The 21,586-nt window shown below is 45.8% G+C and overlaps 1 protein-coding gene across 6 annotated transcripts in view; it reads right to left on the reverse strand.

Moving 5' to 3' along the window:
* Rapgef4 (Rap guanine nucleotide exchange factor 4) overlaps positions 1-21,586 on the reverse strand; it is a 266,011-nt gene that overhangs the window by 100,445 nt on the left and 143,980 nt on the right. For all 6 annotated transcript variants that reach the window (XM_060390453.1, XM_060390452.1, XM_060390454.1 and 3 more), the window contains 2 exons: positions 16,511-16,583; positions 12,706-12,725 (listed from right to left, as the gene is read on the reverse strand). In XM_060390453.1, coding sequence (XP_060246436.1) covers positions 12,706-12,725; positions 16,511-16,583 — 93 coding nt within the window. The remainder of the gene's footprint in view (positions 1-12,705; positions 12,726-16,510; positions 16,584-21,586) is intronic.

A 21,586-nucleotide genomic window follows, 5' to 3' on the forward strand; every position in this document is an offset into this window, starting at 1 on the left:
GCAAATCTCCCAGGAGAGGGAATTCTAAATACTTATGGTGCTATTGTGCTATCAAGGACTTGGGACACAGCTCCGTGTTCCTTTAAAAGTCCACCATGGGCTGTGCATAGTGACCTCCTCCCACGGTTGTAGGCAGCAGGGGAGCAGGTAGGGACAGTGACCTCATAGAGGAGAAAGTTGACAATTACACCTTAACCAGGTGAGCAAGGTCCATAGCAATAGTGGTTGGTCGTACTGACAGGGCATATTTTGACATGATTAGATAAAAACAGTCTGCCTCTGTGTTTGCTTCTTGGAGCCCAGAATGTGAGTCTAATTTGGAAAAAAGATCAGATAAAATCTGACACACGACAAAATACCTGATGAGCACTCTACCAAACAGTCAAAAGCCATTGAAAACAGAGGTCTAAGAAACAGGCAAAAGTCGTCTAAGAGGTGCTGACTAAATGCGGCCTGGTATCGTTGAAGGGATCCTGGAAGAGGACATACACGTCACATAGACAAGAAAGAAGGCTGGGTAGACCACGGGGTCAGGAACAACTGTCAACGTTAGCGCCTGTCCTTCAGGGACCGGAAGGAAGGACCACTATGCTGTCTCAGGCAGGGACTCACCATCCGATGAAGAGGAAATCAAGGCTTCCTTCCTCCGTGAAGGAAGGCGCGGGAAAACCTGCAAGCAGCACACCGGCCCTTCCGGAGTTTCTGAAGGAAGCTCCTCAGACAGACAGACATGATACCTCAGAGACACTAAAAACATCACGAAAAGCCGGAGTGAAGTACCCCCAAATAACTCTAGAAGTGGGAAGGGCACAGTGCAAATTAACTTTGACAAGCTACATAGATAAACTATAAATGTGTACAAAAATGCTAATTACAGAGGAAAACTTCCTCCCCCTGTATGGCTCACTCAATATTAACTACTGTAAATGTCTTTCTAAACACTCAATTGAAAAAGATGGGTAAGAAACTATATGCTGTGTGACTATACTCTGCGTGTGCATGAGGGTATGTGGTGCCATGAGGGTATGTGGTATCTAACTGCTATGTGTGCAAGCGTGTGAGGATGTGCATACACCTATACAATCATGTGGAGGCCTGGGGACAGCTGGCATCCTGCTATGTCACTCCCTCCTGTGTCCCCTTGGCTCAGGCTCTCTCTCTTAACCTGGAGCGAGGCTGTTAGCCAGGAAGATTCAACCAGCCTTCCGTCTCCACCGTCTTCAGCAGTGAGGTTACAGGTGGGTGTGGTCACACTCAGCTTCTTATGTGTCTCCTGGAGATTTCAACTCGGGTCCCCATGCTTGTGTGCAAAGGGCTTTTACCCGCTGAGTCATCTCTCCAGCCGCTGTGTATATGTGTGTGTGTGTGTGTGTGTGTGTGTGTGTGTGTGTGTGGGTGGGTGGGTGTGTGGACACTTAAGTGGTGGCATTCATAGCAGTTGTAAAAATGGTTTTATATTTCCCGATATTCAACATAAACTGTCATATTTATGATCGGGAAAACATTAAATTGTAAAATGTACTGTCTTGCTCCACTTCCCTTTAGGCTCTTGGCAGAAATCTTTCCTTTACACTACAGACTCCAGTGAACTCATCTGAATGTAAATTTGGTTCCCAGTCTTTTAATGACTTAAAATCAAGTAGATAAAAAAGAATTCCTAGAATATTCTGGAAAAACTGGGACAACTTATGTCAAACCCTGTTCCAGGACTGACATCCAGCTTGCTCAGAAGACTTAACAAGATCAATCCTCTCAACCTGCCATCACTCGTGCGCAGAGGACAGCGGGGAGGAAACGACGGTTCTGGCTGCATGGAATGCGTGGCATTTCTGAGCACAAAGCTTATAGCAATCAAGGCTATGGCAGAACGTCATGTCAACACCTTGCTCCTAAGTGCTTCTGCCCCATTTCTTCATAAGCAAGGAATGCACCCATGGATAGGATATTGATTGCATCACGATGCTCTGAGTTCCTCAGACCAAGAGGACCAGATTTTTAGTTGTCAGCCGGACGCTCATCCTCAGGATTAGGAGACAAAGACTGATTATTTCTCTGGTGGCCCCTTTCCTATCTACGGAGCTGAAGCCACAGTAGAATCTTACTCTCGTTAACTGGCCCAGAGCCTTGGTGGAAGGGTCACATGACCCACACCAGCTCAATCAGGGTGTTTGCACAAGGTATCCTTACGGCAGATGCTGGTGAAAAGAATGAGAATTGTTGGGGGCCATATTTCCAAGGCTTCCAAAGAGCAGAAAGCAGAGCCCTGTTAGCCCCAAGCCATCTCTCTTGCTCTCATCCTGGAGAGCCAAGCAGGCATCTCTAACATCCACTCTTGATCCCTTTTAAGGTGGCTTCAGGTGGGTTTCTGTCCCCTGCACCTTCAAGGTCTAGTGCTACAGAGTATAGGAGTTTGGTGTCATGGGAACATTTGGGAAGTGAAGAACCAAACACCCTTTCTTCCGAGACCCTCATCTTTCAGGGATGAGGCTCCTGTGATGGATATTTTGGTATTTTGCCATTTGTTTGCCATCTCTGCCCTACCACACCTGGATATATAACTATGCATTTACCTGTCTCTCTTTCCATGCTCTGTGAAGTCAGGGATTTATTTTTATTGCACTTTGAATCCCCAGACTAAAGTACAGAGCCTGCATAGCACATAGTAGGTACTTAGTCATTGTTAGTTGATTTAAAAGGATTAAATAAACTACGGCCATTTTTTCTTATGATTGCAGAATTACCTCACTCCTTGAAACTTTATTAATTGGAAATTTGTAAGCAGGCTAGAAAATTAATTTATTCAAGAAAAAAGTGGTTATTAACTCATGTAGTAGTGTAAGAGAGTGTAAAGAGGATGATTAAACTAATTAAGAAAATAAATTGTTTCAAGCAGGCCATAACCATTTAGTATCACCAATTCATATAGAAATAATTTGTGGGCTAAGTTTCATATAATAGTCCTCTACCTATTCATTAAGTAAGGTCCCTGAGGAGGTTGATTAAGTAACACTTTGTTGGCCTGGTTCATTTATTATTTTCACTTGAAATATTCCATAAATCAGCCTCTTGCTAATGGGAAAGGTGACAACTGCAGTTATACGCAGTTTACTCACAAACATAAATTCTCTTAAAATCTTCAAAAATACAATTATGGGTGAAACAAACTTAATAAACTTCTGGCTGATATGTGTCTCATCCATGATTTAATTTCTTTCAGATATATTTGATTCCATCCATCTGCCGGGCAAGAGCTTTTGGGTACAAACCCCCAGCAGCTACCCCACCATCATTTTCTGATCAAACATTTACTGTAATTAACTATTGATTGGGCGTAAGGGGAACACAGAGGTCTAAATCATTCCACGTTCCCGGACGCTACCTTGAACTATGACCTTGAACCTCCATCCTTAAACCCTTTCTCACCTCGGCCTCATCCTTGCACCCATTCAAGCCAAAAGCCTGGGAGTCATTCTTACAGCTCTTTCCCCTACCTCGTATCTCATTCCCCACGTAATCCAACAGAAGCAAAGGATGCGGAGTCACCATGGGTGGTCCTGTGCCTCCTCCCCTCCACTCTACCCTCCTCCCCTCTACCTCTCCAGGAAGCGTCGCACTGGTTTCCTGGGAATCAAAGAACTTAGACATAATATTTAAATCATTCCCATCCATATCTGCGTACTCATGTGATCTTACTCATCTGCTACTTAGTTGTCTGCTTCCTAACATATATCCCTAGTTCTTACAAGGACAGAACTCAAAAGAGTAAAAAAACAAATATCAAATCCAGTTTCACCCAGCTATCTGAACTTTCATTTTGAGACAGTGCCTCCCTCATGTGGCCCAGGATGTCTTTGAACTTGCTGTTTAACAGTGGCTGACTTTGAACCCCTGATCTTCCTGCCTCCTCCTCTGAGGTGCTGGGATTACAGGTGTTCATCACCATGCTGGCTTCCTAATTCATTTTTCAATTAGCACCTCCAAGGTGAATAGATTTTCAATAACAATGTATCTTAACGTTTAATAATAATTATGTATGAAATATTCACATTGTTTCCAGAGCTGTGCACAGCTACCAATGGCCATCACTCAGTCAAATAGAAAAATGGCAATAAAAAAATGTGGCCATCAGAAGTTTGTAAAAACCAAGACTTAAGTTTCCATGCCTGCTGGAGGATGCTGTGTGCGAGAGGGTCGTCCACAAGAGACGTTCAACCTGCCTCTTCCAGGTCTACCCAGGACAGCCAGCCCCCGGACAGTTCAAAGGAAAGGAAAACAGACTTCTGTTTTATAGACTGTCACACCGCTATCACTGTGTGGTCAGCCAGCCTCTATGGTAACCTTTACACTGATGCAAGGCTGGGATAAAGCCACATGACAGTAAGATCCCGTTCTCAGAATGTGACTTAAAGAGAGAAAGAAATAACACTGTCAACAGGAAGGAACTTCCACTGTATTCTCAGTGGTAGCAGGTCCCTCCTCACAAGTTAGCCCAGGAAGTGCTCTGTGAAGACCTGCTGATGCACGGACCTGATCCTCGGGAGTGCTTGTTTGCCTTATAAGATCGGAGCTCCGCATCTTCCCATGGATTCACAGGCTAGACTGCATTCAAGAAGCCAAACATCACCGGCATGACACAACAGAACTTACACATCCACGGATGGATAGATGGACAGATGGACAAGTGGACAGGTGAACAGGTGTATAGATGGACAAATGGATAGATGGACAAGTGGACAGATGGATAGATGTATTTTCTATTCGGATTAATTAGAATGTTGTTAAGTCTTAGGAATCTTCAAAAATAACATGTACTCTTAACAATTTCATTCAAACATCTGTATAACTCAAAGCTCAATATTAGGCATGCTAGAAACACTGGAATGGCCACAAGAGGGAGCCCATGTGTTTTTCTGAGTATACAAAAATACCCAAAAGAGAAAAGTTTATAAAACATAAAGCTAGAAAGCAGAGGGAAGAGAGAATACAGTCATTTCAAAGAATGTCTTATTGCCTGGCAGATGTATCTTCCATTTATGTTACAAATTCCCTCATTCGGCAGTGGCCTATCCCAATGCTTTGACACAAAAAAGATGATTAGTCAAACATAATCTTTTACAAAATTCACATACCCTAAAACTAGAAGGTCCAGAGGGAAGTGCTGTGGCAGTGTCCATGCTTCTCCTTGGTGCCCCCAGCAAGCCTTCTCCAGCTTTTCCTAAAGTTCCAGCTCTCCTTCTCTAGTTCTGGTCCATCTTTGTGGTTCACTGGGGGAAGGTTTGGGTGCGGTTTCCTCACTTTGTTGGGATCGGGCTATCAAATTACAGCACTTGGTGTGACTTGGGATTTTTTTTCCCCTTCTCCTGTCTGAGCCAAATGATGAGGGCATTAAGAAGAATGACTTTCCATTTGTCATCACGAAGTCTCCCCAGAACTGGAAACTGGACCAGGCTCTAAACAGGATGATGATGGATGACCTCCACCCGGAGTTCTAGAACTGAGCTTGTGTAAGCCAGACCCACAGGCCCAGCTCAGCGACTCCTTGCCTAGAGAGAGGTCCCTGGACTGAGGCTATCCAGACAAGGGCATGACCTGAACTACAGAACATAACAGTTTACACTTGACACCATTACCAAACGGTGTAATTACTGCCTTGTTAGACTGTTTCCTGGGGTACACTGAGAGCCGTAATCATTGATCTACAAGAACACTGAAGCCCTCAGAGCTTCAGTTCATTATTGATAGTATCTAAGTGTCAAAGACACAAACTTTGCTGAAGGTTCATTTCTGGAGACATGAATTCTAACACGTGAAATTCAAACTCAATCTTATTCATATCCCCTGGGGTAGGATTTTTCTGTCTTCCTTTCCCTCCAGTTACAATTGAAAAGTGTGTCGGGAGTGGGTTGAATGACTTAGCTTCATTTTCCAAGTTTCTTTTTCAAACCTGGATAGGGTAATTTTATAATGTATGAAAATAAATTTGCACAAACAAATGGAATTCTACAGGGGTAGGTCCTCGGCTGGATGTTGTCAGGGTTAACGTGTTTATTCATGCTTCAGAAACAGACTCAAAAACATTATTATCACATTTAGAAATGACACCCAGTGGGGTGGGATGGTGGACAGGTAGGAAAACTGGATTGAAAATTTAAATGACCTTGATGAACAGGAAGGAAAAAAAAAGGGCAAAATTCAATAGATATCTTGGCAAAATAATTCACTCAAAAGATGAGGGGAAGCAAGGAACAGAAGCGTGAGCAAGCAACAACCTCACAATTAGGAAAGGAGATGATGGTCAGAGTGAACAGGGGGACATCAGCAACCTACTTTTGTCACTTTGAAAAGAAGGCAGGATTTCAGGAAAAACAAACGTTAAGCTAATTTCCCTTCTAGATACAAATTAGATAAATCTAAGAGAAGGGTGCTTGGACCCCAGCACCTGTGCCTTGGAAAGTAGGTTTAGAAGGTAAGGTTTTTAAGTTTAGATCTGATGACATTAAACTTACTAAACAAAGTTCTCAAACTCAGTTCCTTTGTTCTTGTAATGCTCAAGGCCGAAAATGTCTTTTCTCCTTTTATTTCCCCTTCTTTCTCCATGAGGATGCTCTGAGTCCCCCCAACCTCCTACCCTGATCTCCAAAGGCCCTGCCATACTGTGTGTACTTCCACAAACCAGATACCATATGGCAGTGTGACAACAATGCTCCCCAGTTCCTGACCTGGCGTGAACTGCTGTGGCCTCATTCTGTAGACAACAAACCAAGGAGGAGACTTAGAAGCTGTCAGGGCTGAAGAGCTTTTAAGGCCACACTCTGCAGTCCTGTGGGCACCCACAGCATCCTATTATTATTTTCTTGTGTCTCCCTCCATTTGGGGCTGCTGTACCTGATGGAAAGTACCAGGTTTCATTCAGAACCTGGGATAAATCAACAATGTGTGTTAAATTCAAAAGTTTTGAACAAGTTGATAATATATTCTACTGATATATTAAAATATCTATGGATATTTCTAAGTTATTCTTTGACTGAAAGAAAATAGAAAATAAAATTATACTGTAGTGAAAAGAATTTAAATAGTACTGAAAACTGGCACAAACCCGAACCATAGTACTAACAGTGATTGGACAGGTTTACAAAATGTAAAAGAATAGAAATAGTCACATATCTTTCTACATACACAAATTCATATGTATGTATACATATAGCATGTGTACATCTGTAAACATTTATCAACTTAGAAACTATTGTGAATATGATTTTCCCTAAGGGCAAAAAGAATTATTTTTTAAAATGTACTATCCATGGACTCAGGAAAGCTTTCTTGACATGAAATTCAAGTTCTAAATATTAGAGGCTGAAGAGATGGCTTAGCAGTTAAGAGCACTGGCTGCTCTTTCAGGGGACCTGAGTTTGATTCCTAGTACCCACATGGCACCACACAACCACCTATAACTCCAGTCCCAGGGGTCAAATACTCTCTTCTGACCTCTGTGGACAACAGGCACACCCATGGCCCACAGACATACATGCAGGCAAAACACCTATACACATGTAAACAAACATATAGAGAGAGAGACCATAGACCAGTCCATCTCAGCTGAGAAAAACTGTCTACTGTCCTTACCACAAGACATACTTGCAATTTGGTCACAAGTTCTCAAAATAGGAATGATAAAAACTCAGCTACCTCAAACCTGAAAAATGCTAGCTCTAGCTAGCTGAGATTGCTCTAGCCACCCACAATGAGGCTGAAGATGATTCTCTGCAGTGCACGATAGAAGGTTTCTAAGAGCAGCAGGGCAGGCTCCAGCCTCAGCTGTGGAGGCAGGAGGGCGGGGCTTTAGCATAGATATGGCACGGTGCTCTTCTGCCTCACCAACAATGGAGCTGGTTCCCAGCAGCAGAATCCATCAACTGCTTCATCTCACGACACGCCATTTATCAAAATGAAAGCAGGAAGAGGCTACTGGCCAGGAGATGGGGGCGATGTCAGGCCTCCTTCATTGGCATCATTATTATTCGTTGGCCCCCGTTTCTCTGTTATCTCCCGCTCCCGTCAAGTTCTACTCACTGAAGGCAAGGCAAGAATATTCTGGACACACAACCCAGTGCCGGAAGCACAGCAAAGCCACCTGCAGTGAGTAAGCTCTGAGTCAAGATAACCGTGAAGAAATGAGAAACAACCATCCGATAGAACCATAATATTCTAAAAGGCAATTCTAAAATATCCAGTGAGGCACCACCCAGGATGTCCTAAGGCATGCCCCTTCACCACACAAACTCACAGCAGGTATCAGCCCCAACTCGGAAAACATTCAGATGTCAACAACACCTGAACTAACTGAGGGAGAGCCAGTTTTCAGGAGCTGCCTAGGTCTACCACTTCCTAGCTAGACCGACAGCAGCTACAGGCCATCTTACAGCACGTCACTGCAGAAACTAGTGAGAATCGGCATGAGAAACACAACTGTCCGCTTCTAGAGCAGCCGAGGAAGGGAGGGAAGAAAAGGCACAGAAACCCCCCCCCCCCCCGCAGGAACATTCCTCCCATAAAACGCATAACTCACAAATACAAAAGCAAACATCTCTTCGGAGGCTGGAGAGCTGAGGTTGTCCTTGGCGCCTTGGCCATGAAGTCACTGGTGTTTTCTGGGAGGTGGGGCAGAAGTAGTCTTGGCTGGCTGGCTGGCTGGGCTACCCTTCCTAATAGGCCAGCTTTCAAAATGAGTGTTTACATAGCACACAAGTTGCAGGAACCAAGAACACTCCGACTCAATCTAATCCTCACTCTGGCGATAAGCAATTTGCCCTTCAGATTCAGAAAAGGCAGGCTTAGGGTTTTCTAAGGCTTCAGGATTTTGTTGTTCTGTTCCGTGAGAGCTCTCTTTGCAGCCTCTGCATTCAGATCTCACTGGTGCTAGCTCTGAGAACCTGGTTAAACCACAAAGACCCCAAGACAGAGGAAAACAGTTCCTGGAGGCAAGCCTTGAACCCAGGGCAGGATGTTTTCACAGGCCCTGGCCCTGTTGCAAGCTTTTTACAAGCAGGATCTTTAAAGTGTGCTCCGCAGAAAACCACGTGAACTCAGCAGCTGTGCTAAAGCTGGAACTGAAAGGGTTCTCCTGGTTTTAATGGACTAACAGAGGTTTTCATGATTTAAGTTTGCATGGGGACATACACTTTCCTTTCTCTTCAACTGGCCCAGAATTGCAAGATGACAGTAAAATAATAGCTGGAAGACATTCAGTCTGCTTTGTCTAACCTTGACAAATGATAGCAGTTAAGGGAAAGAAATGTCACTAAACACTGCTCACACCCCCTAACATCCTGAGTAACAGTTGCCTGATCTATTCTTCCGTCCTCTCCTTAATGAGGTAATTCACAAACGGTGAACTGAGTCCTTACCAAGTTACGATTTAAAACCTTAAATCTCCCTCAAACAATTCTCTGTCTACACATCTCAAGATCTTTAGGAGTTCGGGAAACTCTGGCTTAGAGTAATCCCCTTACATGAGGCCTGCCAGTTGTCTGGAAAGGAGGCATGCTTGCTCCTTCCTAGGTGTACCTAGGTCTGCTGGTTCCTGGGATCAGCATCAAATTCGAGGGGCCCCTGCTGTAATGCTCACTGTTTCCCCCACAGGCAACCCCGGTTAATTCTGCAGCTGCCTAGGAATGAACACTTCAAGTGGGAAGAAGATGTTGGTAGTTCAGGAAATGGGATTTTTTTTTTCCAGCAGCCCCCTGATCACAGAGTCTATTTTCCTGCTTTTTCCACACAGAAAGAATGGAACCTTCTAAAATAACAAAACCTCTTGGCAGTTGCCTGTCTACAGATTCAGCATAACAAACAACAAAATCTCCTTGGGGACAAAAATCTCACAGAAAGTTTCCTTTCCTTAAAAGCTAGCTGTCACATTAGCTGGAAAGCCTGTACCTGGGGTTTTTAACCTCGGTTTTAAACACGGTCAGCCAAATTTGGCATGTAAAGACACAGATCAAAGAGAGGGCTTTCTTAATAACACCAGCAGGTGTAAACAACCACAGCAGTGTGAAGACAGCTCAGGTGCATTATGCGCGCCACAGTCCTCTTCCTAATACCTCTCTCTCTCCCTCATTGCATAGGTCCAGTGTCCTGGGTCCATCCCATGTTGATGGCCCCAGCCCTCAGGGTGGGCAATAGACAGAACAATCCAGCAAGTGGCTCTGTGGAACTGATGAAAAACAAGGTCCCATTTCGGCACAGTAAGACTCTTTCACAGGAAGACCAGGTCTGGAAACAAAACAGCGCTGGCAAGGTGGTTCAAACCCTCCATATTCATGTCCTTGTGTTTGATTAAAAGTTAAACATGGTGATTGACAAAACTCTGAGTGGAAGCCAGGGAGGAGAATGGATTCTTTCTACACAGACTCTGTCCAGACACCGAAGCAATCACCTGAGCACTTTCGTCTCATCCCACAGGCGTATTATCCTTATTTAGGGACACGTGGGGATACAGTGTCTCTCAGCATGTACTTAGAGAAGAGAAAGGATAAAAGAAAACATCATATCCCAACTTGTCCCTTTAAAGGAAAACATTTCAATTAGCCCCACTTTAAGGCTCTTAGGCCTCGTTTTATCTCTCTGGAACTTCGACTCTACTCATGAATGTCTTTCATCTCCTCTGCCTTATATTTGACTGCACTGGAGACCTTCCCAAATGGCATGTGGTATCACTACATCTATTCTGTTTGCTAGTTCAGAGTACATGTGGTTGATGGTTTGCTAGAGAAGAGTCGAGAATAATCCCAGTCAGTTTCTGCTAGCACTAATGCCAGCCTGTCAGCTTGCCCAGTCCCCCAAATCTTTCAGGAAAATATGTTGCTCACAGTTCGTTGGGACCTGAAGTTCCGCATACTTTAGATTCCTATCTTGTCTGGAGCTGAGTACATAACAGCTCTTAGGTCCTCTGCTTACAGCCCTGAGCCTGTGGATTCCACTGTAGGGGGTCCCAACCTAAAGGTCACCCAGAGACTAAAAGTGATGGAATTTCCTTTTGAAGCTTAGAACGAGTTAGCTCCCCAAGGCTCAGGCATTCTGTGTACTCTCCAAGCCACCAGCTGTCCCTTGGTGGGGAAGTTCGAGGCCATTTTCCCATCTTGATTTATCTCACACTCCGAAGGCTCTTTGTTACAGTGTGGATGCTTTGGGCCTTCTGCATCCAAAATGGTGGCAGGATCAGCTTGCTACTCTCCACTGTAGCCTGATGCTCATGAATCTTGTGAAGCCAGTCCTCTGGGCTTTTTAAACATACAGACTTGGGTTTTGTTGTTGTTGTTATTTGCTTTGTTTTAAACAGCAGAAGATAGACGGCAAGGTTCATTAAAGAAAAGCATTTTAAGGAGGGCCACCAAAGGCATTAGAAGGGAGAAAAAGTAGCTAGAAAGTAATACAGTGCTTGAGAAAATAACAATTACAAAAGTAGTCCTGACATGTCTCAGCGCTACTGCTCTCACTCCATGCTTTCCATAAATGATCTCATTCAACATTCATCATAGACTTTTGAGGCGGTCTTGATTAAGAGCCACGTTTTAAAAATGAGACAAGAGTGTTTAGGTAAACGGAGTAGCTTGTACAAGTCCCAAAGCTGGGCTCTGAAATGCTTTGCTGAGCTAAATAAAGTCAAAATTCGGTATGACATTTATAGTGGCATTGCTAAGACTGGAACCCCTGTTTCAAGCAGCGGGGTAGGACCTAGCGTTTTGAAAACAGCGTGGCTTACAGAGTCAGCTCTCTGAAAGGGAATACACAGATAACTTGAATTTAAATAAGACTGTATATATGTCCACAGTTTCAGGACTGAGAGCAGAGAAAGGGAAGGGTAACAATTAAGAAAACGGCCACTTAGGTGCAGCAATCCAGAACAGGATTACAAGGTGTACATCTGAGCCCTAACCAAATATCACTATGATCGCCCTTGGCATTTTCAACCTTAAGCCTCCATGTTGCTGTGGAAGCCTAGAGTGTATGTAACAGAATTAACACCATCATTATCTGCACGAGGGACTTGCCACTGAGCTATGCCTTTCCCATATGTCCTGAGCAGTGCTGATGGAAGCTGGACTTTTCTTCATTTATTTATCTTATGAGACAGGGTTTCTCTGTGTAGCCTGGCTGTCTTGGAACTCGCTCTCTGCCTGCCTCTGCCTTCCAAGCACTGTGGTACAATACCACAACTGGCCTGGAAGCCGTACCTTAAATAGTCTTTCTTACCGGTTCCCAGCTGCCAATTACAGCCATTAGTCATCCTCAGGTTTTAAAGAGAATGCTGGCCTTAGCTCACTTGGATCTAATTAGGCAAATTCATCAAGAGACCCTTCATCATTTCCATTCCCACAAAGGGAAAGTGACTGGTTTTCTCCACACTGTTCTAATAATTTGTTCTATTGATGTATACGTGTCCTGGGAGAAAAGAAAACACTTGGTACTTATATGCTTTATCTCTAGAATAATCTTTCTTTGGACCAAATTCCAGAAACATGTGACAATCATGTTGGAACAGCCACCCTGCTCTCAAAGGACTCACCCAAGATGCCACAGTAAGATTAGAAAAATATTTATTGCTCTGTTTACTGTGGATGGAGAGCTCCCTTTGCTCGGAAGGCCACTACGGTTAGGTTTTACCTTACGACAGCTTATAGAAGCTAGGCAGAGAGAGCAGGTACTCACATTCTCCTTGTCAGGAATCCCTAGAGGGAGGAAAGAGACACAAGAGAGGCCATGAGTCGTGTGATCAGCTATATAACGAAACCAAAATCCTTTGCGGAAGGAAGCCCCATAAGACTTGGGTGTTTTCCATCTGTGCACCCAAAAAAGCTTACACGGGCGGCTTAGAGAGACCCTTCAAAGCTCTATACTGTAATTAAATCAAAGGACTGCGAGCAAAGAGCTATGCGTCCAGACTTATTTTGTCTCCACCATACGCTTTACCCTACCAGTGGTAAAACTCTCTCCGTGACTCATTTATACCATGCAAGCAGCTAACTACACTGAGTGGACACCAGAACACTCAGAGCTGAGGACAGAGAGATCTATGCTGCGGTTGCACACACACATCTTGACGTTACACACCACCTCTTTCCGCCCCGGTGATCTGAAGCCAGTGCGGGCAGCCTAGGCAACCCGCTAGGACACTTCTGTTCTGAGGAAAGCCCCTTCCTACTGTGCTCGGGCCAGGGCTGACCGTGGCAGCAGCTGTTTCGAGACAAGAGGCCTCTCAGTTCCCTTGGCTTAAAAAAAAAAATCACCGTTCTTCAGTGTACTCATCTGTTCATTCATTTACAAACATTACGTCAGCATCTACCGCGGGCAGCCCCGGTTCTTTTTCTCTTGGTGGACACGGTAAGGAGGCAGTTGTGGCAGGCCGCATCTTCAGCAGAGCTTACCGAGCTCGGAGCAGCAGGTCCAAGCAGTATTGTACAGAGAAAAAAATAAATAAATGTATGGCCTTGCTACCAACCAGGGGCTCAGTGTGAAGTGGTTTGCACCACAAAACTACAGTGTCCAAATCCTAAGGCCACTGTTTCCAGGTACGGCCACCCAATTGCCACAGTATCCTTAACAGAATGTGGTGCTCATCCAAAGAGCAGCAGGGCAGTAGGCAAGGGGCCTCAGACTGGAGGAGATCATTTGAAAACTTGATCTAGTTGGAGCTTTGTTCCCTTCGCCTGGAGCATCTCAGGACACTCAGGCAGGAAGCAGGGGCACTGATGGGCACGCCTGCCATAGCATCCCACAGTCCGAAGGGGCCGGGCAGCCTTGGGACGGCACCCCGAAATTCATCCTGCATCCACCCAGGGAAACAACTATACAACTAGCAGCCGCCCGGTGGGACCAGAGTGGACGGCCTGAGGAGAGCCGGGGCACAGCAGACTGCCTCGCTCGGGCGTTCACTAGGTGACATGCTTGCACGGATGCCTACATGTGAACGGCTGGCTCTCAGGGCACCTTTGGGAAGTGATTACAGAAAGGTGGCGTTTCAGCCACGCAGGTCTTGAGACCATCGGGCCAAGGTGTAAAGATGCTCGGATTGCCCCCTTCCATGGGCGGCAGCGGCGACCACTAAAAGGCTTTGTGGGGCAGGGGAGTTCAAAACAGCGAGAAGGAGGGAAAGAGATGGTTCAAAGTTAAAAGACAGCTCATCGGTGTTGTACATCTGTAATCCTAGTATTCAGGAGACTGAGCCAGGAAGTACCCCAGGCTAGCCTGGGGTACTTGGCAAGATTCTATCTAAAAAAAAAAAAAAATGGGGTGATGAGATGACTCAACAGGTAAAAGTGCTTGCTGCAAGCTTGACCTGAGTCCAATCTTTTGGGCCCACATGATGGTAGGGGAAAACTAACTCCTCCTGCAAATTAGCCTGGGATCTTCATGTATGTGGTATGGCACATACTTGCACAAGCACTTATGGAACAAAGAGGAAAACAAACGACACTTGTAATAATAATTATTATTTTTTAAAGAGACACCAAAACCAGATACAGTAGCTGACACTTGCCTGGGTCCAGTTCAGCAATTGTGACAAGGATATTAAGTTTGGGGAATCTGAATATTGACTTGATAGTGGGTGTTCTTAAGGGAAATAATGGCAGCTCTTTCACGTAGCTGAAGTGCTGAATGCACATGGAAAAGCCTTTATTTTCAAAAAGGGCTCCTAGCCAGGGGTGTCTCTGTATAATGGTTACCGGAGACACTAAGGAGGCAGAGGCAGGAAGGTTACAGGTTAGGCTAGTCTCTGGTGTCTGAAGAGATGGAGAGATGGAGAGAAAGGAAGAGAATGCCAAGTTCAGGCTCCTAAGCTTCTAGAAGGTGAAGGACCGTGAAAGGCTCAAAATTCTAAGGCTTGAGAATGACACAGGAACACAAGGATCTTGCAACCGAGCCCTGAGATCCAAGGGAGAGCAGGGCCAGAAAGCTATTAAATTAATAAGAATACAGGGAGCCATTGAGTCTATTTGGTGATGGCTATCTGTGGAGTATTTAAAAGCGCTGGGCAGAAGCCAGACTTTGTGGAGCTGGGGGGGAGGGGGAGGATGAGGCCATAATAGCTAATACATTCTGCACAATTATTGTGTGCCTAGCACTCTTTTAAACACTCGGTTCATTTAGTACAACAATTTTAGGAGGAAACTGAGCCATGAAGCATCTGTCTTGCCTGAGGTCACATGACTAAGAGACAGCACAGTTGATTTTTTTTTTTTTTTTTTTTAACTTGGGCATTCCTGGTGAACTGGTTATTTCTGGCTTAGCCAGGGGAGGAAAAAAAAATGGAATTGAGGCGAAAGAAAGGGCTGGCCTCGGGCTTTCCTGTTCCCTTTCCGGGGAGGCAGATGTGGGGAGAGGGCAGGGGCTGTAGAGAAAGGCAGTGACAGGAACACTGTGGCAGAAGGTGAGGAACTCTGAAGATTCTTGTCAAGCAAGAAGGTGACACCCCAGAACCTAACAAACTGGGAATGAGAGTAGCATTCAAGGAGCAAGGAAGAGGGTAGAAATGCTGCCTGCTACATCCATGTCTGGGTTGTCAGGGTACCACAACTTCAGATACTTCATGCTTAGTACTTTGTTTTATACACACAGATGCACGCACATACACGAACACACACACACACACACACACACACACACACACACACACACGGATGCATGAGCACCTAAATGCACACATGCACCTAGAGGAGGAATGAGATGGAGGGAGAAGGGCTGAAGAGGTGGCTCAGCAGTTAAGATCCTGTAAGGCTCTTCCAGAGGCCTGAAACAGTTTCCTAGCACCCATGTCAGAGAGCTCACAACTGCTTCAAGGAACCTGACACCCTCTTCTGGCCTCTAAGGGCACCTGCACTCATGTGCAGAGACACATACAGACATGGATATAAAAAATAAAATAAATCTTTTAAGGAGTACCACACACCTGACCGCAGCACCCTTTTTAAGCCTCAGCCAGGGGTGGGTCTCTTACAGGATTTTTTTGCTGGTGTACATTGAAGGTGTACATATAACACACACACCACTTGGCTACACATACATCTGTGAAGTGACAGCCGAAGTTAAGCTTCCCATCATTTTCCTGTGTGGTTGAGCACCTAGAACCTAACAAAAGCCTCGAACTGGAAGGGGACACCTTAAAAGAACAAATGGCTTCTGCTTCTCTCTTTGATCGTTAGAGCTAAAGTGAGCAGGAGATGGGTCCCTGGGCACCCACATGTGGATGATTCAAAATGGAATCTCATTTTGAAGAGGGCACAGAGACACTCCGTCCAGTGTGTGGAAGCCCCAGCCTGCACCAGTGCCGGCCCACTCTCCACTAGTGAAGACCCCACAGGACAGAGCACCGATGTGTGCACTCTCCAGCGGATGCTGCCGGATTGCTACACACACTCTGTCATGCTGGTGTGCGGCACTTGGGTGCAGGGGAGTCACAAGAAAACACATACCCCACGACAAGTTTGCAGATAGGAAATGTCCACGTTTCACTTACTGTCATTGTTAGAGCCTGTTTCCATAACACCATAGGGAGGAGCCAGGAGTCCGGCCATATACTGTCGGTATTTCTGCAAGAGAAGAGCACAGACTCAGCACACAGGTACTTACTCTCTCGGAGCCTTCGTTTATTTAAGTGTGAAAGAGTAGACACCCTGGGTGTCAGGAAACCTCCGGGTCTCTTGTTTATACAGCCAGGAGGTAGGCTGTCTGGGTTTCAACTGAAGATGTGGGGTTCAGGGTGAGGCTTCCTGGGTGAGACTGAACAGTGCCCTCTGCCCAGGGCAGGGCTCCACCCAGCCGCTTCAGTTACACGTTATGTGTTTGTAGGGACCGAACGCTGAGGTTCTCACCTCTCCCCACCCCGCCCCGTATGCACAGGCACCTGAGAACCAGCTCGAAGTATTTACGGGCTCAGACACAGCCTCCACGCTGCCTACCTCCGGGGTGAATGCCTCCGAATCAGCCTCTTTCAAAGCCGAAAGAAATGCAGCGCCTCTTGGAACCTGTCTCTTTGAAAGAAGCCGACTCGCTTCCATTTACCTCCTTCCTTTTACGCGGCACACCTGTGTGCTACGTGACCTCCAGAGCACTTTTGCTACGTCGTCAAATAAAATCATTTGGCTTAATTTAGATGCTCCTGAATTGTCTTCCCCTGTTTTTTTTTTTCGGTCCAGGGACGCTCTGAAAGTTGGGGCTCCACAATACGTGTGATTAGCCCCAGGAGTCTGTGGGTGTGGGAGGGATCAGGCTGGGAAGGAGGGGCATTTACCAAGAATGGAAGGTAAATGCTCTCAGGCGACAAATGCAGCTTCCTCCCTTGCAGAATGAAGGCCGGGCAATTTTGCTGATCGTGTGGCATCATGTATATTTATGGTTTATAATTACAGTGACACACGCATAAATGTTAAACAGCATCAAAAGAGCCAGCACCCCATAATATGTGTTACACAAACATCAGTGGAAAAGACTTCATCTGTAGCAATGGGCAGCTGGTGGCACGCGGTACCCCGGCAACCATCTGGCCCGTTTGGAAGATTTAAACAGTGTTGTCATGGCGCTTTCTCTGAAGAGCCTTCTAGCCAAGATGCGACTGGTTCCTCCTGTCCCTTTTCTTTTTTTTTCCCTTCCACCAGCCTGTGTGTGCCAACATTAAGACAGTGGGTTAGCCCTGTCTCTGAGCTTGTCACTCAAACATACCTACAGGGAAATGTCCAACCCAGGATTATTGCTGTTCCCCTGACACCTTCCCAATTCTGAATCTCTCCTTTCTTATACTATCCTCTACTCTTCTTCCTCATGAGGTGCCTCTCTGGGCCTTCGGCTAACTTGTGCTCTCCACGGAACATTTTCAGAGAGGGACTAAGAGACCTGTTACATCCCAAGAAGCTTTGCGACCCTCCTTCAGCCCTCCGAGTTCTTCCTCGGGTGCTTTACAGTTCCCTCACAGGCTTCTAAAAGAAAGTTCAAGGGGCCAGTTTATTTTGCAGAGAGCTGGTCTCTTGGAACTGATAGCGCTATTTGTCATAGCACTTCAGTGCCATTTCCCATGGACTCAGGAAGCCCACTGACCTTCCTCCAGGCCCAGAGCACCTGGCCTGTGGCTCCCCCAGGGTGAATACCCGGGGCTTCTGCTCAGAGAACAGGAACCAGGAAAGCCTCCAGGGAAGACAGAGTGGGCTGAATTTAGAGATGGGTGTTTGGAATTTCTGTCACTGAGTGTGGTGTCCCAGGCACGCTATAGAGAACAGCAGACAAGGACCCTTGCTCTCACAAAGTATGTGATTACTGAAACACGGGGCACAAAGGCTTGTGCTAGCTGTATTAGGTCCCCATTATCCACGTGGTCCCCACCCCAAGACCTTCAACCATGGGCAACCTCTGTCTATACTATGTTTAACCAGTCATACAGGCATATGATGAAGTTTAATGTAGAAATTAGACACAGTGAGGGGTTTATGGTAACTGATGATAAAATACGACAATTCCACCAACACACTGCGATGGATGTTATGCGAATATGGTCTCTTCTCATTCTCTCCCGCCAAATATGCCGTTGTAATCTGGAGAAGTTGGACCATAGCGGATGGCAGGGGATGTAAAACCACAGGAGAGGAGTCACTACTATACAAATGTAACACTTGACTGTGGATTTCAAGCACACATTCAGACAGACAGACTACCACGTGCCCACGGCGGCTGATGTTATTTCACTGTACATACATCCACTTACTCCTTTCAGAATCATTTGGGGTCAGATTCTAGATATCATATAAATGAATTAGTAAATATCTCGGTAGGAATTTCTAAAAGATAAAGGCTCTTCTTAAACAGCATTGTCATGGCTTTTTAAAAGTCCGTGATGCCCAGTTGATGTAAACATTTTAGTTGTTTTGTGAATGTCATCAACAAACTGAATTTTAAAGTAGCTTACTTAGTAAGACAACAACGGTTTCAACAGAACAGCTTTTGGAGTGAGCTCTCGCGCACGCGCGCGCGTGTGTGTGTGTGTGTGTGTGTGTGTGTGTGTGTGTGTGTGTGTAGAAAAGGAACTCATCCTGGCCTCCTCTTGCGAATACATGTGCACACAAGCATATACTGTGCAGACAAATACAGGGCAATATGAAGTGTGTTATATATACACAGTCCCCAGGTGTAAACAGAAGGCTCTGCAGCCATGAAAAGCGAGATGGACAGTAGAGGAGAGCAACAAGAGGGCTTCTGAGAGAGGCAATGTGGCTGAGGGCTAATAGAGAGAGTCACGGCCTTCCCCGTCTGCACTCCGGAACTTCTGGCTTCGTGCCGTGTGCCAGAACGGCTCCCATTCCTTGCTGTCGCATACATGTCAATGAACTCGATTTGAAGAAAGTTTTCCATTATGAAAGCAATAAGCACACAAAACAAAATGAAAAACCATACAATCAAAAGGGGGAGAACTTGAGTAAGGAAGGAGTTATGAAAAATAAGAGGCCGTATTTACGTGCAGGGCTCACCCTCTCAACCTACCCCCCAACCCCCACCCCCCCCACACACTTTGTATCACTGCCCACAGTCAGTCAGTGAAATCATCTCTGTCGATTCAGGTCACGTTAGCTATTAAGCATTCCGAAGGTCAGATATCATGGAGAGAGAAAGTTGCTCCCACTGTTCCCTGACCTAATTCCTGCCCCTGCCCCATTGACTCTGCGGACACAAGAAACAACTCTTGGTAGACGGCACTCCTGTTGGACGGAGAAATATGACAATATACAGTAAAAGGGACTGTTTGGACCTCTGAAGGACTTTGAGTTTGAAGGAACATACGGAAAATGAGTCAGTTGTGGCACAGGCTTTTTTTTTTTTCCATTAAAAAACAAACAAACAAAAAAAAGGTGGCATAGAAACAGCTCCCAGGGAGCCAAACTGGACCTCAATCCAAGGACTAAAGCCATTTCCCCAACTGGACTGCGCAAGTGTCATGGACTCCAGACTGTTACCTGCCTCAGTAGAGGAATGTCTGTTGAGAGTCCCTGCCCGCCATCACCAATGTTCAGCAGGTGTCAGAAAGCAAGTATCTATCACCTTACTCATGGGTGTCAAATGGAGACCAATACTGGGGACGGTCCCAGAGAAATAGTACCCGTCTGTGCCTGGTCCACATCTAGTCCTGATTTAGATGAAGGCATCCTGGACTTTTGGGATGATACCAAAAATAGGAAATCCTTTGGTGTTCTCAAGAAAGCGGAGTGCATTTTGCATGGGTGTGGGCTGCTGTTATTAGACAGTGGACTGAAGCCTATTCCCTGACCTCCACCTGACCCTGCGTGCTTTCCTGATCCCCTCTAACCGAGAGGGTGTGGACCACTCTCATGACTCTCCATGGCCAGCAGAATGTAGCTGAAGTGATGACGCTGTGTGACTTCCCTGGCTAGATTGTAAGCACATGGTTGCTGGGGAGCTGTGCTCTCCAAATGCTGCCCCATAGAAGCCATACTCTAAGACACCCAAGTGACCCAAGTGAAATTGAAAGGTCACCTGGCTGTAAACTGAGCTCAACTGAGCTCAGCCTCCGAGCCATTCAATTGTTCCAGCTACCCTGTCTTCCAAACTGATATCAAGACTGAGTTCTGCAGTCAAGTAATCCCCTGTGTCCTCGTGGAACTCCTGACTCAGGGAATCCTCATCTGATATAAAATGGGAATTGCTTTATGCCAATATACAGATTCTTTCTCTTTCTCTGTCTCCGTCTCTCTCACACACACCATACACTGTATCCTATGAGAATCTGAACGCCTGCTATTTTCACGTCTGGCCTCCGCAGTGAGTAGGCAGGGCTGGACTTGCTGAGCCACTTTCCATGAGGTCTCTGTAGTTAGTGGCCCTCCCTCTGGGAAGTATACAAATGCTCCCAGTGTCTGGAAAGCCTAAGAGTACTGCCTACAAGTTCCTGGGTAGGAAGGTGCATGGGACCGATATTCTGTCTGTACAGGGAGAGACGCTAAAGAAACAAGCAGGTGCTATGTTTGTGTGGCCAGGGAGAGATGAGAATCAAGAGAACATCTGTGCAGACCCAAGCCTGGAACATTTCTGGCTGAGAGAACACAGGCCATCCCTCTTCTAGTGGGGTCAGCTTCCAGGAGTATTAAGTGTCAGAGCGCGTATGGCACTGGGAGTGATAATGACATCAGTAGGATGATAGAGGGACACACAGAGGAGGGAATGATCCCTTCAACTATGATGTCCTCTCAAGGCCATAAGAATTGAGAGCTTGAATACTGGGCTACCTTCTAAAAGTGCTCAAATGTAACCCATAGGTCACTGGGAAGTAAGAGCAAAATGACTGTGTTGATAAACCTATGTTGTACAATAATTCATATTTTTATAGAAGTTTAAGAACAACTCCCATTTTCTGAAAAATAAAGCAGACATCAGAGGCAGTGTGAAGGCCATGCTAGATGAAGCTCACATATGTAAGTCACACTGGTCACTATAAGTCTGAGGATATCAGTCTGTCAGAGGTGAACCAGCAGGTTTTTATGGCTGTCACTGCCCCCAACACCAGCAGCTGAGGTACGTGGTGGCTGGCCGAGCCCTT

The sequence above is a fragment of the Meriones unguiculatus genome, chromosome 8, assembly GCF_030254825.1.
Source record: "Meriones unguiculatus strain TT.TT164.6M chromosome 8, Bangor_MerUng_6.1, whole genome shotgun sequence".
NCBI lineage: Eukaryota > Metazoa > Chordata > Mammalia > Rodentia > Muridae > Meriones > Meriones unguiculatus.